This window comes from Centruroides vittatus, unplaced genomic scaffold (assembly GCF_030686945.1).
Source record: "Centruroides vittatus isolate TY-2023 unplaced genomic scaffold, ASM3068694v2 contig_329, whole genome shotgun sequence".
Lineage (NCBI taxonomy): Eukaryota > Metazoa > Arthropoda > Arachnida > Scorpiones > Buthidae > Centruroides > Centruroides vittatus.
In genome coordinates, this window is record NW_027122113.1 from 3,391,430 (window position 1) to 3,410,083 (window position 18,654).

The following is an 18,654-nucleotide window of genomic DNA, read 5'->3' on the forward strand; positions in this document are numbered from 1 at the left end:
TGTAAAATGACCACGACCATAAATGAATTAAGACAAAATTTTTGGCAATGCTAATTATTTATTATTATTTCATTTATTACTATAATAATCTACTTGATTGGAAAGCTGTCACCAAGAGATTACAAATGCAAAACAAGTAATATAATCAAGAAGAAACATTAACTTAATTTTATTTATATATTGAAATTAATCTGTAGTATCTGTTTTTCTCAACATAATGCAATTATTTACAGACTGTATGTTTCCATAAAATTATACCTTATTTAAAAATTTTTCTTTTATCATAAATCACAGTTCACAGCTCTTAAAATATGACTTCTATATTAGAACATGCAATCAGGAATGTTAGAGAAATCTGACAAATTTAATTGTATATTTTATATTAAATCCTAAATTTTGTTACACTTTCTTTTAGTTAATTTAATTCTAGAAAACAAATATAACAAAAATAATCTAAATTTTACAGTAACTAATAAATAAATAGTTTTATCTTTAATTTAATCAAAATAATATTAATAATCATACGTGTATCTGAAATTCAAAAGTTTTAATTCTAAATATTATTTAGAAAAGTAATTGTATCAGATTTTTATTGAAAAATATTCCAAACCCAGCATTCTGGTTATATAATAATTAATCTGGACCATCGTTTACTCTGAATTAATAGTAGTAAAAATACTTTTAAAAAATTATGGAAACCAAAAATATTAATTGGCATGATTTTCTGTAGAAAATTTAAATTCAGACAGATTAATTAAACTAAAACATCTTAAAAATTAAATATATTTGTTGGCTATTTTGAATTATTTTTATAGTAAAATAATTACAATATAATCTGTAAAAACTTAAATATAACATTGATTTAAACATATTCTAAAAATAAACCAATTAGTTTTTTATTTGTTGTTAAAAAACTAAACATTCCAACAATATTTAAACAAACAATGCTAATTTTATCCAAAAACCTTTCAAGTTCTCAATCTACAGATCTTAACTATTATACACAATTTAATATGTTAAAATATTAACAAATTAAGCATGTAAAAAAAAGTTTAAATTATTATTTAAACTCTGTATGCTTTCCTTTTCTGTTAACAATAGTATGCTAGATAGAAAAAATAAAATAATTTAAACAGTTTAGATTTTATTAAACCCCTTAATCTCACATCTGACTAATAATCTGATTACTTGTCAGATGCAAGATACAAGTCAATAACACTAGGTCAGAGTAAAATGTCTACTGTAAATTTTACAGTACTGATCTAGTATTATTGATATTTTTACATAAGCATATGTTAAATTTGTAACATGATGATATCTTGCATATTGAATTAGTAATGATATGAAGCCCAGCCCATTCCATAATATAAACTCTGAGACAGTTCATTAATGTTTAAATCCCAACAGTAAATTTAGAGATTATAAAAAATTTATATATTCTAAATAAACAAAAAATTTAATGAAATATAAAGTGAAAAAAATTAGAATTAATATATAAAATAATTAACAATTACTGTACATAAACGAAATTGAAAATAATTGTTTTTATACATAAAAAAAATAATGCTTTTATATTTAAATAAGACAAATCTCAATAAATGTATGAATGAATAAAACAAAACAAATAAAAAAAAATCCATAAAATGGTAGTATTACTAACATTTGAATCATGTAATATTTGTTACACTCTTGCAGGGAAAAGAAATAAACATTCATTTTCCAACTTTTATGATATGTAATTTTATGACGATGACGCTTGGTATAAAATAGCTTCAAACATTTTACATCAATTGTCTAGTATTTCCTTCAAAAGTTTTTCTTTTCTTATGTTATAAAAATAAGTGTTAAGAACTATTTAAATTTAGCAATTAAATCATCATAAAAAAAATCATAAAACCTGTTCCATTAGTTACATCTGCATTTTCGATTTTCCAGATATATGTATTATTAGTTTAAAATGTAATTTGTAAACCAAAGTCTGTACTTCCTTTGACAATTTCCTTGGTATATATTTGATACACATTATGAAATTTAGATCTTCATATCAGATTCCTTTATCATCAAAAAATAATTGATTTTTCTTCTTCTTCTTTTTTTTTTTTAAAGAGAAACATTAGTTATAATATTCAAAATGATTGATCAAATTCAGAAACTGAAAATTTCAAGAATAAAAAAACTTTCAGTAAACCTATTTTTGTGAATTACTGAAATATTTTTGAAATTTAAAAAGTCAAATAAATATAAAAACAGTAGTGCTGAAAAAAATATTATATAGAAAATTCCTAGTAAAACATTTAATGTTAAAACAAATCTGCATACCACACCAGAATAATAATAAAATAAGACACTTTAGAATCATTAACTGGTGCAAAGTATGGGTAAGCAATAAATTACAAACATTTTCATATTATGAAAACATTTGTAATTTATTGCTTACCCATACTTTGCATCGGTTATTGGGTCTAAAGTGTCTTATTTTACATTTTTTTGTTATGCAGTACCAGCTAAAACCCAAATCTTGTGTAAAACAGAAGCATACTATATTTCTTATAGGAAGACAGCACACTGTACATGTATTCTTTTTGTTTGATAGATATAAAATTTAATATTAATGTTGGTTTATATATAGAATTATCAGACATCAAGATAAACCATAGGCAAGACAGAAATATAAACAGTACACATTGAGCATTCTTAACATTTAAAACAATGTCTAATCTTCCGGTCTGATACCTAAATACAGCAAAGTGTATTTAGGCTTCAGATGAGAAGTTATTTGTCTCAAAAAACTTTTAATTTGTATTGAAAATGAACTTCTTAAAATGAATAGCATACAATATTAAGAATATATTTACAGAACCACTCCTAAGCTAAAAACTATTTTAAATAAATCATCATCTTAATACTATACTTCAAATACAAACTGCTATAAGAGATTTAGTTCCAGGACCTTGCTTAAGGTCTTAGAAACTAAAATCTATAAACCTTGAAAATAATATCTATAAAAAATAATTTTCTAGTAGATAATCTATACTAGTTAACATTCATCATAATGTATACATGAACTGCTTTAAGCAGATATTGAAATAATCCCACTTTTGAGTTATATTTTTTTTTACTGACTTGGGAAGGACTCTTATGGATGTTCAAAACTACCAGAATTAATCTCTTATCATAGTACCTCACCTATTATATTTTTAAATAATTTGCTCAGAGAGCTAACTTTATTTCATTAATTTATTATTTTCTACATGATTTGATAAACCTATATTTGTCTGATAAGATCCAACAAAAACTATCAAGAAACTGTTTTTAATAAAGTTATAGAAATTCTGGAAAATTGTTTTGAAAATCTTTAGTTAAAGTGGTATAACAGAATACAAATTTAATCCTATTAATTCTGAACAAAATGCATATATTTTTTTTTTTAGTCTAGAATTTTACATATCAGATTTATCTTGAGAAATATAGACAATAAACTCCAATTTACATCTGTCACTCATTTTTATTTATATAAGATCTTAGTATAGAAAATGGCTAAATCAAGACATCATCATAAAATTTAACTTTTGATTTATTCATATGTAACACACACATTTATTCTTTTGTCATAAATTTAATCAAACTTTTTTTGAAATTGCTATTGCAAAGCTGAAAAACACTATAATTTAACTCAGAGATAATAACGACTAAAAAAGACATATAACTAGCTATAATTTTAATATAAACACTTCCTTGTATGATTAGCTTAACATAGATTTTTATGGTTTTTTATGATTAGCTTAATTTATTTTTAACACGATCCATTGAAACTAAAATTTTCACTATAATTATTCAATTAAACTACATTTCTTTCATATTGTTCAGACTACCACATAGACATACACCGCAAACATTCTTGTCAGATGTGTTTTATAATAATAATAATAATTTATATTTATATACAAAATATCTTCATATTTTATTTAATAAAAGTCTGAAAAACATAATTAATCAAAAGCTTTTTAAATTTTAAGTACATTTTGAATTTTTAATCAATCATACAAGTATGATTGATTTATATTTGGTATCATCATCATCAAGCAGATTTTAAAAAGTCAGACTAGAATTAATACAAGAACAAAGGAACAACAACAAATTACTATTAAAAAATTGATAATTTATTCTGGTTAGATTATAGTGTAATTGAACAAAAAGAATGTATAAAAAAAGGAAACGTAAAAATTTTAATGTATTTTATTTAACTTTTAATAAATCATCATAAAAAAATGAAATTGTACGATTATAGAAAAAGAAACATTCATTTTGATTTAAAGTTATTATTTAAATATAAATTTTCACATTTTTTTTTTGCTTTAATATGTTTAAACAAAAGATTTTTAATATTAACTTTTCCATAAATATCTTATTTAAGAAATCAAAGTTAGCATTGAATATCACCTTCTGAAAGGTCAAAATACTTAAAAATGATTTAAAGTTAATCAGAAAAATTGAATAAACGTTCAAATGGAATTATATCCATTACTACTGCAAACTGAAAAATATGCATACTGATAAACAATGATCAAGCAAATGTCTAACTAATAAATGTGCTATGCAATGAACAGATCATGGACACGAATGTTTTTTTTTTTTTTTTTTTTTTATTAATTAAAGCTTGTAAAACACCAGATCGACATTTAAAGAATGAAAATTTTGGTTATATTATATAAAAATGTAAAATCATAGAATAAAAATGAAAAAAACCTATCTAAATATTTTATTGCATTTAATTTTAATTTTAATAAATCATCATAAAAAATAAAAATTCAATTCTTTCCAGTCAGTTTTGTAAGTCATTAAAAAATGCTAATTTTAAATACAATTCTGAACAGAAAAAATTTCTATCTAATAAAATATATACAAATTATGCATTTTCAATAATAATAAATTGATTTACATTATAAAATTAAATGCATGATTTAAACTTTTTTAATGAAATTATTCCTTTTGTTAGTTTTTTATTATCTCTAAAATTAATTATTGTATATTAATTACACTATACACTTTGTAAATTTTCTCAAATGTAATAAATTCTTTTCAACCTTTTAGTGTAAGTGTTCAGATGTCAATAGCATTTTACTAATGTTAAATTAGCTAAGTCATTTTTTATTACACTGAATGTATCATTAAATAGCCTACTATTTAACAATCAATCTATTTAAGTTCTACATTTATCTAAATTAATTTTAACAGATGTCGTTTCATTGTTGATCATCATCATTATTATTGTAATGAATTAAATTAAATTCAAATAATATTAAGCAGTAGAGATAAGAAATATTTTCTAACTTAAATACTGTTTAAAAATTGTACATGAAAATAAAACATTATTATATTATAATTCTACAGTAATTAAAAAAATGGTAGCTACATCTTTTGAACATTCATAAACTTGATGTAAATATTGAACAATTTTCTATATTTATTTGATTTCGATAAAGAATAATCTTCAATAGAATTTTACATGGATTATTAAATTAGTTAATTTCTTAAATTAAGAGAAAATAGCTTAGTGAATTTTTTAACAAAACAAAAATTTTTATTTCCTCTCCACAACTGTATTAATGAATACAATTGTGGAGAAGAAATAAAATTAAATATGACAATATCGATAAGTTTATTGAAAAATTTTATATAAAAAAAATATATTTTTTAATTACTTAAAAATTTTATTGACTTATGCAAATAAGATGCACATTTATAAGCCATTAATTTAACTATTTTACATAAAAAAAAAAATAGTTTATTGAAACTATAAGACATTTTCTAAAATAAAATTATATTTCATTAAAAATAAATTTTATTGAACCAGAAATTATTTCAGATAAATTTTCTAATACAACTGCAGTTATGTAGAAGGCATCCTGTCTAAAACATGGAGTATTTTTTAACAATTGAAAATGAAATGTATTTTCTTGCATCAAAAAATTTTTAAAGTATATGCAAACTCAGAAAATCAACTATCCATATGTTGAAAACAAAACAGTTTTAAATTTTTTTCAAGATTTTTTAAATTTTTATCAAAATATATTGCATATTTAGTTAAAAAAATTATATATTTTTTATTATATTATATAAATTAATTATTCCTTTTTAAATAGAACCCATTCTTTGATACGTTATTTAAAATAATCAACATATCAAAGAATGGTTTCTATTTAAAAAAAAAATAAGTATTGACTCATATAATAGAATAAAATAAAAAATTTACATCAAAACCTTGATAATTTAAAGATACAACTCTCAAATTTCTCTAGATAATTTCTAACAGATCATAACTGACATATTTGTTAATCTATTTTGGCAAATATGTCAGAAATTATCTAGAGAAATTTGAGAGTGTATCTCTAAATTACCAAGGTTTTTGTTGTAAATTTTTATTTTATTCTGTTACATATGTCAATTACAATTTCTCTGTTTTATTTTGATCTATTTTCTCCCAAAACTGACCCATTTAACTTTAAATAAAAGAAAAAGATTATCTATGATAAACAATAACAGTTATAGCAAGTGAAGCAAAGAAATGAATTCACTGATATACTTGTTACTAACATTTAACTTATCCACCTTAATGATGTATGAGATCTTCACAAAACTGATTATTAGTAGATCTGAATAGGCTACATTACATCTTTTTTAACCATGTTTTAATTATGATTAATTTACATATTAAATTTAAAAACTAAGGGTTAACTTCAGAAATGAGGGCTAGCCCTAAACTATAATAAATACAACCAACCTAATAATTATTTCAAATAGTAAACAAACAGTTGGATTCCTTTATCACGCTATTAAAGCTAAATAACAGGGTCTGGTAGTGTAAATGGCAATGAGTCTGCACAGGAGTGGGAATTTCAGGTTTGAGTCTCACTCCAGGCCAATCTTTTCTTTCAGAATATTTTAAAATTAAATTTAACAAGAGATGGTGGCCTATCTATCTACATGTTGCATATTACTTAGTAATTATTTATCCTAAATAGCCCAATAAAGGAATCTCTCTGTTGACAGCCTAAACTATGGCTGAAGACCATTCTGTATGCTCTTTGCCTTCAAGCAAATGTTTGAGAGGCAATTGCCCCCTCCTGGCATCAGCTTGTGAGCACTATTACTTCTTACTTTTTTTTATCCCAGGACCTCATTGATGACTTATTGTTTTCTGTCAAAGATGTGTCTGGACCTGGGTTTAAACTGAAGCTGTGGTTTAGACAGTTTCAGTTTAAACTTCATTTCTGTAAACAACCTTAAGAATGGGACCATTAAAATTTCTGAACTGTACATAAATATATCAATGTAGCCTTTATATTTTTACATAAGATGACTAGTTAAAAACTAAATAATTCCAAAGGGTATTTTAAACAAATATTATAACAAATATTAAAATCTTTAGAAAAAATTTAGTGTTTATGTTAGAGAAAAATTTATGAAATTTATCACCTCATAAATTTCAGAATTACTAATTGTTAAAAGAATTTAAAACTTGAAAGCAAATAAATTGCTAACATTTATTCCACTGAAATAAAATCTCAAAAGATAGTTTAGTCAAATGTTTTATCTACAAATTCTATTAAACTTGACACTACAAACATCTCAAAACTTATAAATATACCACTTATGACTTGTTTGCTTGCCTTAGATAAGTGGTATATTCATATGTTTTTCAAATGTTCTACGGTTAATATTTTGAAACAATTTACTCTTCTGAAAATATATTAAAAAAGCATTTATATAGTTTGATGTAATAGGTTCGTCCATGTATCTTGAATCATTGTACAATGCAATAAGCATGAACTTTTCTTTCTGATAAAAAAAGAAAATTACAGGTTTCTGTATGAATTAATACAGTAAAACATAGAAGAACCTGTAACTTTCTTTTAGAGCAATTTAAAAAAGTATTTGCATAAAAAAACAGATAATTTTATTACGTGATAAATTAAAAAATAAGCTTACTTTTCCATTTTCATACCACAGCAAAGCATGATTTCTGGATAACACTTTACAATCAAATATTGCATTGTTGGTGGCCGGTCGACATCTCGCCACAGAGCGTCCGACTTTCACCGGCTGGTCTAGCGCAAGGTGCCGTTCTTGAAACGGATGAGAATTCGGACGACAGATCAAGACCGCCCGAGGCACCATGGATAACGGCAACCCAGTACTCTTTTCTGCTTCATTGGACGACTGGTCTACCGATTGCGCGGCCGTGGTTCCCGTAGGTGTCTCCAAGTCTGACGGATCTTTGCGATATACGACCATGTAATTTTCTTCAACGGCGATTGTTCAAGTCTCATTTCTCGATACACCATAGGGGCTTCATTGATATGCAAGTGTTAATAAATTCCAATAATATAATGCTGGAGAGAAAATAATTGATTAAAACAGTAGATTTATATGAAAATTCACAGAAACATCAGACTAATTAACATATTACAGATGTATAGTTATATGCTTCCAGGCCGTTTTATACTCTTAAAACGCTGAATATGCAGAATTTAAGCTTAAGACACAGAGACCAGTCTTGATTAACTTTTAGCCGCTCCCCTCGATTTGATATTTTTTACATTCATCATTCACTCCGGATCTAACAATTCCAAACTTCATAAGTTACACGAAGAAAGTATTAAGAAATTTACGTTAAATTATCCAATAAAACAGTCAAAGAGTCTTCGCAAACTTCGAATTCTCAAGTTTGTAAAATTTCTAAATATTTCTTACCAATCTCGATACTGGTCCATGTTGGCTTGCTGCGGACCCAGGAATCTAAATCATAGCCATCGTTCAACTTCAATATATAAACACTTCCGAGCGATACTATTTCATTTTACGATATAATTAACGATAATACGATCGAATTAATAACGTTAGTGAAATATCAATGAATTGTGGGATTGAGAATATGGAGTTTTGTTGTTGACAAGATGGCAGCCCACGGAGAGGCGATTGATTTGGTTTTACGCCAAACTTTGTTACAAAATCGCCATTTAACTCCGACGATACTTCCTTGGGATAGATTTACCCAATGGATTCACTGTATATGCATAGTTACGTTTGATTTGGAATTGGGACAAGCTATGGAGGTGATGAATTTTTATTCATTCAGAGCTTGTTACTCGTGTAGTATAATTACACTTAATCAGAAATCTTATTGGTGATTTAAATGGTAAATTATACCGAAAGCCAATCAGGGTTTAACTTATATTCATTTTAAAAGAAATTTTATTATAATAAATTTTCTTGTTGTTTCATTTTCTCTTATAATTTTCTTTTAATCAACAAATGTCAATGTAAAAAAAAAAACTTTTTAAAATTTTAATTATACTTCATATAGAAAAATTACGGGATTTACAAGTCATTTTCAATATTTTAAGTAGTAATAATAATAATCTTAATGTAAATATAAAGTAAATTCTCTTTGAAATTAAAAATTTGAGTTCATAAGGTCCCAATTTCATGTAACAAATAACAAAAATTTATGGAAATCTGGTTATTTTTAAAGGTTATTAATACAAAAAAGGACATTTACAGTTTTATTGAAATCATAAATAACATTAACCAGAAAATAATTTACTAGTTCCAATAATATTTTGGGCCAAGCGGTTCCGTTCCCTGAACACTGGGAGTTCTTTCATGGGTTTGTGCCTGGCTGGGATGGGCTGGCTACGTGTTGTTTTTTGGGTTTTCTCCACGTCTGTAACACTCAAATAGGGCCAGTTACCCTTAAAAACTACCGCAAGGCATCTCCTCTAGGCAGATCATTTCAAGTATTGCATTGCCATAACTTAATAAAACAAAACAAACCAATAATATTTTATTCTTACCAGCTTAGAAACAAAAACTAACTGCAGAAACTATAAACATTCCAAATAGTTCCTTTCTAAGAATACTTTTCCTTTTATCTTTCATTGCTTTGAATAAGAAATGACATGCTTATTAATTTCACAAACTTTCAAGTTTGTAACATTAGTAGAAATGCCATTTCTTCTTTAAAGCAATTACATCTTGATGTTCCTTTAGGATAGTTTTATTTCTTAACCAAGTATATAAATATTTGACTTTTATGTTGCATTTATTAATGAAACTAAATAAGTTGGTCTAAATGCAGATAGTCCAGATGCTACATTGTACAAATTTTAATAATTGCATTCATTTAGAATTGAATTTAATAATTAAAATATTCTGGAAGAAAAGATAAACTGGAGTTGGAACTCGAACTTACTTTGTAGATGTGTTACCAGTTCAGTTACCTAGACCTCTGTCTGATTTTTTCCTTCCTGACATTAATTTAGACTGTATAAACTCTAATGAAAGTATAGTCTAAAAATTTTGGCATTTAGATATTTTATTATTAAAATTTGGGCCAGATTGTTATATATGTGTCTATTTTTTATATATGTGTATATATTGCTTGTATAGTAACTTTGCCAACTAAATGCCAACTTTTTATTTTTGTTAAATAAGTCATAATAAAAAAAAAAACTTGAAATTGATTAGTAGTAGTGTACTTTTGTTATGACAGCTTTTTTGGTATTGTGGAAAATTGATTTATTGGTATTGTTATTTACAGTGAAAATCTAACGTTTGAATAAATAAAAATAACTCAAAATTCTTTAAATAATGACAAAAATCTGTTTTCTTGAAGCTTATTTAAGAAAGTGTTATTTAAGTTAACTTCAATAAACAAATTTTTGTCATTAAAATTTGAGTTGAATGTTTTGGTTTTGAGTTGTCAAACTAGACAGTGACAGTGAACCAATGACTCAAGTGACAATTGAAAGAATATCTGCATAGAATGTTTAGAAAGTATTAGGTTTTTATAAAATTATAACAAAAGTATTTGATAGATTTCAAAGTTTTGTCTATGTAGTGTGAGTGTAGGGTTCTAAAACTGTCATGAAAAGTCTTAATTATGAACCTCAGATAGAAAAATTATCATCAAACAACAGATTTCTCATTAAATGAAATATTTATTTCTGTCATAATCACATTTTTTGTTTGCTTAATATAGAGTTTATTTAATATATTCACTCACCACACCGGTTTGTTTAAAAACAGTACTCACATCCAAAACCAATAACCAGTGCGAAAATTGCACTGGTTATTGGTTTTGGATGCGAGTACTGTTTTTAGAGTTTATTTTGTAGATTCTCGTCAGATGGCTATTATTATAGTTATTTTGGCGGACTTTGTCTTCAGATATTTAAATAGAGTTTATTGTTATTTTCCTGGTATAGACTAAGTTAAATAATACAAAATAATTACAAATTTTTACTTTGTTTTTAATTATTCAAATTAAACATTTGATCTGTGATTCAGAGTTACTAAATCTTGACTTCAGTTTTGACCCACCTTTGGAAAAAGTTTGCCATCACTGATTTGGTTTGAGTTTACTAGAAAAATCATTTATTATATTTAGTACATACTTTATATGACATTAACAGGTGGTATAATATTGATTACTTACTAAAATACATTTTCTTAACTTATTTTATTTCCTAAGTTATAAATCATTAAATTATGGCATAGAAATTTGACTCCAAAATATTACTATAATATTATTGTATACATATTTGAAATCTTTTGAAAAATTTTTATTCAAAAGAGAATTTTTCATATCAGTTTTCATTTTTTTTCTAATTCATCAATCTTATTTTATTGTCATTATGGAGAGAGAATTCAGTAAATATTTCTGTTTATTCTGAATTAAATCAAATGTATGATTTAAGTTTAAGTAATAGAGACTGTATTTGTTGAGAACTGAAATGATTGATAGCATTTTTGTGCTTCATTTTAACTTGTTAAAAAGTATTCTGAAGACATTTACAAAATATTGCTAATTATCAGTATTATATAAGAATTTTGAGTTTTAAATTTGTCAGAATTTGTATAGTTGTAATTCATATTGAAAGGAGATGATAAAACAACTTTCCATGCAAGAGGTATTATGATCTCTCATCTTTCCTTTCCATGAGAAATCAACTGTGTTAATTGAGTGGCTGTTCATTCTCTCATGCATGAATAGTCTCACAAGGAAAGTTATTTTCTTTAGTGTTTTCATTCATAACTTCAACCATATAGATATAACTTTAGTTGTTAAAACTTCCTCTTTTATTTTTTAATTTTGTTTTACAGTTTCAAATATAAATAGAATTTAATTATCTATTTCTAAAAAAAAATCTAAAATATATCTTTAAAAATATATCAGCAAAACAGGATTTTATTACTTCACTAACATTTTTGACTGGCTTAACTGATCATTTTCAAGTGAAAAAAAGGAATAGAACAAACTACTGTTGGTTTGTTAGAAATTGAATATATCTTTAAGGTTATTCCAAAACCTTAAACACACCAAAATTCAAAAAATATAAGAAGAAAAGTTTTTGATTTCAAATTGAATAACATTTACATGCTAACTATTTTTACCTACTTAAACCTTGTTTATTAATAGGACTTATTATACTGATGTGGTTTCCAATTAGCAAATAGAGGAGAAATTAGTCAAAGTCAAACAAAATATAAACAGATGAAAATAAAGATATTTTTTGACTTTTGTCTAAGTTCTCCTGTATTTGCTAGACGGAAACTACACTATGGTGAAATAAATCCTATTAATAAACAAGGTCCAAGTAGACAGGATATACACAAACATTTACATGCATTTAAAAAATATTTAAATATACTAGAAAAAAGATGTAGATATTCACAATCACAATTGAAATTAACATTAATGAATCTAGCCCCTTTGTACAGCTATCCCCACATTACACCACCTCATACATTGCCCTCCATGTGTTGGATATATTGTCTGCATTCCAAGAATTAATATATTTATTTTCTCTAGATGACTTGTATATTTCAGCATCTCAAGTGATTTTAAGTCCTTCACATTGCTTACCAGATGTGTTAACTCGGCTCACTGCCAATCAACAATTGTTTGTTTTATTGCTTTTTTTCAACTGATTGGTTAAGCTGGTTGAAAATGTTAGTGGAGTAATAAACCTTGTTTTTCTGAAAATTTAAGGTTATATGTTGGAGATTTTGGCAAAAATCATTCCAGTTGAGAGAAAGATGATTATTTCTAAGAAAACAATCATCTGTGATTTTAGAATTACCAAATGATACCAAAACAAAATATTAGTCAGAAATTAAAACATAAATGATATGTGTTATTGGTAAATCTTATTACTATATTAATATGATTTATTCAAACTTGCAGTTTACAATATATCTATATCTCTGAAGTATATATTATACTTTAGATAAACATACTCATATTTATTAATGATTGCAGTAATAAATACAAATATGGTGAATTTATAAGGTAAATTTTTCAAAAATTTATTAATAATCAGAATAAGCTTTTAATGTAGATATATATAATTCTAATTATGGATAAAATTACCAAGTTATGTATTAATTTAGATTGATTCAAACTAATGCATTTTTATTCAATGATTAGACAAATAATTATACAACCTATAGTATTAATTTTTTTTTAATTCTATATTTGTCTAAATTACATAGATTTATTTAATATAACTGATTGTTTTATTTCTTATGCAATAGTTGAGGAATATCACTTGCATTTTATTAGCAATTCTATTTATTTTGTGTGTAGTAATCATCAGATTTTGTGAAAAAAAAAATTCATATAACACAACTACTCATAACTTGGAACAGTTTTTAAGTAAGTGTAGATTTATTTTATTGTTATAAGCATCATAAAGATTAGAAAAAATAATTAGAACAGGAGATGCTTTCTTGCAAGTATATTCATTATTAAATTATTGAACATCCTCTACATGAGGTAAGAGTTTTACAGTAAGATTGAGTATAGTGTGCTTAGTCAAACATGTATGTAATATAATACAGAATAGAATTAATCTTTTTAACGTTCGATGCACATTTATACAAATACAAGTTTTTAATATTTCTGCCTCTCAGCTGAATGTAATTAATTCAACTCTTGCCTTTCTCTGTTTCAAATATAATTAATAATAGGAAACTTAAAAACTAAAAAACGTTTAGCATTTTTTAGGTTTTATTTTCTGTGTAAAAATGAAGTTGAATGTTACAAGATCTATAAATTAATAATATATTCTACAAATTAAAAATTATTTAATTAATATATATATATAATTTTTTAAAATAAAATACTATTAGTCAATTCAATTTAAAATTAATTTATCTTTTGAACTATATGTTAAATCAGATAGATAAATTTTTTTGAATTATTATTTGAATATATAATATTTTTTGAAATTTTTATGATTTTTGTTGTAGGGTCATTGTAAAGCTTAGTATGTATTATTTAAATTGTACACTTGTTTACATTATACTGAAAACAATATTAAATAGAAAATTATTTATTTAGTATATAAACCTATAAAATTCTTTTGGACATTGTTAAAAAACTTTAAATTTCATGCTATCAAATATAAACACGTTTATTAAATAATAATAATTAAAAATATTTTGGCATTTGTTGAATAACATTTTAAAAATTAAAATTGGTAATGTTTTGAACGAAAAGTAAGATATTATTCTAACAAAGAAATTAGAAAACCCGCTCCCTGTAAGAAACTAATTATTTTTCTGTGATAGAAAAGATTTACTAGAATTCTCCTAATAATATCTTACAGCCTATAGAAATATTAGTTAAAAAAATTAAGATACTAGTAAATATTTTTAATCATTTTATATACAGTAGAAATTAATATAGATAAAGCTTCAATTAAAATATTTGAGTGCTTATCTATAAAAGAAATTTGTTTATCGTAAATATTATTAATAATTTCAAAATTATTTATACCGATCTTCTAAACTCAAACTATTAATAAGTATTTAACAGAAAGTTACTTATATTGCATCACTTTTGTTTTTTAATCATTACTTATTGGCATATTTGCAGGTGAATTAAAGTGAACTAAAATAGATAAGTGCTTTTGTTGTTGTAATATAAAATTTCTTATTCAGTTTAATGAAAACAGATAAGATTAATATAAAATATTACAATGTTATACAAATTTGCTGGGCAAGTAAGTAATAATACTCTCATTTGTTGACATTTGTTTTATTAGCATATATATTTCTATTATTGGTGTAGATTTCTCTAAAAATACTTTCCATAAGTAGCATGAATATTGTTAATAAATTGCCTAAATTTCACTAATATAATTTGAATAATTTTGATGTATTTTTATTTTATTTTATTTTTATAGTTATCATTCAAATGGAAAGTATCTTTCAGGAAAATTTAATCAATAAATTGCATTGATTTTTTTTTTGTGTCAAAACTAATCTTAGAGAATGTCAGTTCCTGTACTGTACTATAATAACTAAATCCATGAATCAGGCATTGATCTTTCAAAAAATATGTTTTAATCTGATATGTGTAACAAAATATCTTAATGAAAATTATTTTTATAAAGCATTTTGTTAAAAATTATAGTAGTTTTATTATTGATATAAATTTATTATGTTTTAGTTTATGAAATTACAGAAAAAAAAATAATTATAAATTTAAAAACATTTCAAGTGATCTTGAATAGATTTAACTCTACCTAAACTTTGTTTCAATTATATTTTCTTCTTTATGAATTGTTATTTAGTTCAATAAAATATTCACTTTTAAATGTTTACATCCAGAGATGCAGAATATTTTTAGAACTAGCACACAAAACAACAATTTATGTATTAATTAATAATTGTTACTACATAATTTGGAAAATTCAAATTAAATCATACAAATAATTAAATAGCATAAACTGATACATTAACAATTATTTTTTAAATTAAAAGAATGCTTTAATATATGAAATACCATTATGATTTGATAACATATACAATTATAAAGTTGATTTAATGTAAATAAAATTGAAGTCACTTCCATGAATGAACTATTTTCAGCATGGGCACTAATTAACAGACATTTTAACGTCTAAAAGTGCAAAAATTATTTACATTGATGACAATGTACAATTTTTTTCTGAAAACTTATTTAAGAAATGTCCCAAACTTTTGCAAAAAGATAAACTATTTTAGTTTTTCATTGACTTTTTCCATATTATTATTATTTGAAATCATGATAATATTTTATGATGATTGAAAATATATTTCAATGATAATATTTTTTTTTAATTTTATAATAAATCTATGAAAAATAAAGGAAAATGTTTATAAAATGATGATAAAACTTCTATCTAGCTGTTTAATCAAGACAATTCAGAGAAAGTGTTTAAATGCGGTTTATTAATTTGCAAATTTTTTATATGGGCATGAGTGAATATTTTATTTTAATTTGTATCAGCATGAAATTTCATCCATTAAATAACATCCAAAAAGAGTTTTGAAATAAAAATAGACTTTTGTTTTTTGAAATTTTTTTTAAAGTGCTGATTTGGTTTTGGTTTTTTATAAAAATCAAAATGGTGGTTTTGTAACAAAGACTGGCTTGTTTCTACTTACAACACTTTCTGTTTCACTTTGATCAGAAACAAAGTAAACAACATTTCAATTTCACTTTTCAAACTGAGATTCCCACATTTTGGCAAATTTCCTCAATTAATGTTTATAGGCTTAGCTGAGATACTATCCATATTTTGCAATGTTGCTGTATTATTTTTTAAGCTGCAAATTTTCTTAAAAATTCCTTAATTTCCCCAAACCTTTTTTACACAATCAGACATATTCTGCACATTTGCTTACATCTGCCTGTTTTTCTCTTATTTTACAATAAGTATAATTTAGGAAATTGCTTGCCAAAAAATATATCATTTTGAAAGGATTTGAAATACCTATCTAGTTTTGTTTGCTACTGAAGAATAAAATAGAATATCCAGAGAACCAATACTGATGTTTTAATAATTAACTAATAAGAAAATATAGTAAAGCACTGAAAAGCAATTTTTTATATACAGGGTGGGCCAACGAAAACGAAACGGCAGAGTGTTCGTGTTCGTCCAAGCAAATCGCTCGGACAGGTCGATTTTATTCTCGAGGGGACAGCTTATGCAATAAAGTTTTTGCGAATCTGAATATTAACGAAACAAACATTTTTTTTTCGAAATAAATGTTTGTTTAGTTAATACAAGATAAATGAGTTTTTAAAATTTTTGTTGTCTGTTGTATTCAGAATCGCAAAAACTTTATTGCAAAAGATGTCCCTTCAAGAATAAAATCGACCTGTCCGAGCGATTTGCTTGGACGAACATGAACACTCTGCCGTTTCGTTTTCGTTGGCCCACCCTGTATAGTGTACTGTACATAAAGTTTTTGTGCACTTTAAAATAAGATACAATAATATACTATATAATATAAAACAATCTTGTAAAAATGCATTAGAAAATTATTCTAACTTTAAAACAATGTTCTAAAATAAATGGATTGTTAGTAGTAAATGAACTTGTTGTCCTTTCTATTCATCTGACTTGAATCTATTAAGCTTTTTTTTATGAGAGATATTTAAGGTATGGTTTATTCTTTAAAACTTTGCTTTTTAAATGATTTATAATCCAAGTGTGATGATCACAAATACAGATTTTTCAATTGTTTTTCAGTTATTTTTGAATTAGTAGTAACAATAGAATTAGTATTAATAAAAATGGATGTTTTGTTAAATATTAGCAATCTTTCAAAGTGATCACATATTCTAACATAATAAAAATTAGCAAGACTTTAAGAAAAATATAACAATTCATTCTATTAAATATTTTTTGGAGTAATTCTTCACTTACAAAATTAAAATAAACTGAATAAAAAATACACAAATAAGATATATTTAAACCAAAGAATAGTAAATATGTTATGCTGATTTTAAATTACATAGAAGCAACATATTTGACTTAATATTGGTGTTAAATTGATGCAAGATTTTAAATTAAAATAATACAGTTTGAAATGGTGCTCAGAAATGATAAGATGTTAAGATTTCTCTGATTTTATTTGAAAAAGATAAACATTATTCATTAATTTTTAATATTTATTGTTTCTTTGGTTTAAATATAATTGCTTATTTGTGTATTCTTTTTTTAATTTATATGGATTCTGAAAATAGAATCTTGAAAATACCTAATAAATAAATTACTGTACTCCTTGCAGATTGCTAATTTTTATTGTATTCTATTAAAATTATATTTGAATAGATCAAAATTTAAACTGGTTTTACAAACTTGGCAATATAGTTTCATGGTATTTTCTTATAGTTTATATTTCATCTTGTTATATTTAATATTTTCTGATCTAATTAAGCAACAAATGTTCGTAATTAGTTTTACTTGTTTAATTGACAACTAGATTTAATATTTCGATAATTGATTTTATTCCATTCTCAACTCTCTTTAAAGAAATGAACCCATTTCTGAGTAATATCTATTTGTATTCTGGAATGAATAAGAGTTATCAAAGCTTGTTCCAGAAAAAGCTCCACTTTTCTTAGATCTGAGATTCTTTTTTTTTTAATATAGATTAGATGCAACTTACAAATATTGAAATGATTGTTTTCAATTTAAAGTACTGTTTCAGTTTTTCAGTTTAATATTTATTTATTTTTAATTACTGTATCTACTTAAAAAATTTTCTTTTGTGTTTTTAATCAAGCTTTTTATTTTTCATTACAAA

At 24.3% G+C, this 18,654-nt stretch overlaps 2 protein-coding genes across 5 annotated transcripts in view; one reads left to right on the top strand and one right to left on the bottom strand.

Annotated features, from left to right (window-relative positions):
* LOC136973791 (sarcolemmal membrane-associated protein-like) overlaps positions 1-8,985 on the bottom strand; it is a 60,123-nt gene extending 51,138 nt beyond the window's left edge. For 2 of the 4 annotated variants that reach the window (XM_067268559.1, XM_067268560.1), the window contains exon 1: positions 7,990-8,985. In XM_067268559.1, the coding sequence (XP_067124660.1) occupies positions 7,990-8,295 (306 nt within the window). In that variant the 5' untranslated portion in view covers positions 8,296-8,985. The remainder of the gene's footprint in view (positions 1-7,989) is intronic. The other 2 variants (XM_067268558.1, XM_067268557.1) reach the window with 2 other exon arrangements.
* Positions 8,949-18,654, top strand: part of LOC136973793 (protein DENND6A) — a 55,123-nt gene continuing 45,417 nt past the window's right edge. The window contains exon 1 of the mRNA XM_067268561.1: positions 8,949-9,116. Coding sequence (XP_067124662.1) covers positions 8,958-9,116 — 159 coding nt within the window. The 5' untranslated portion in view covers positions 8,949-8,957. The remainder of the gene's footprint in view (positions 9,117-18,654) is intronic.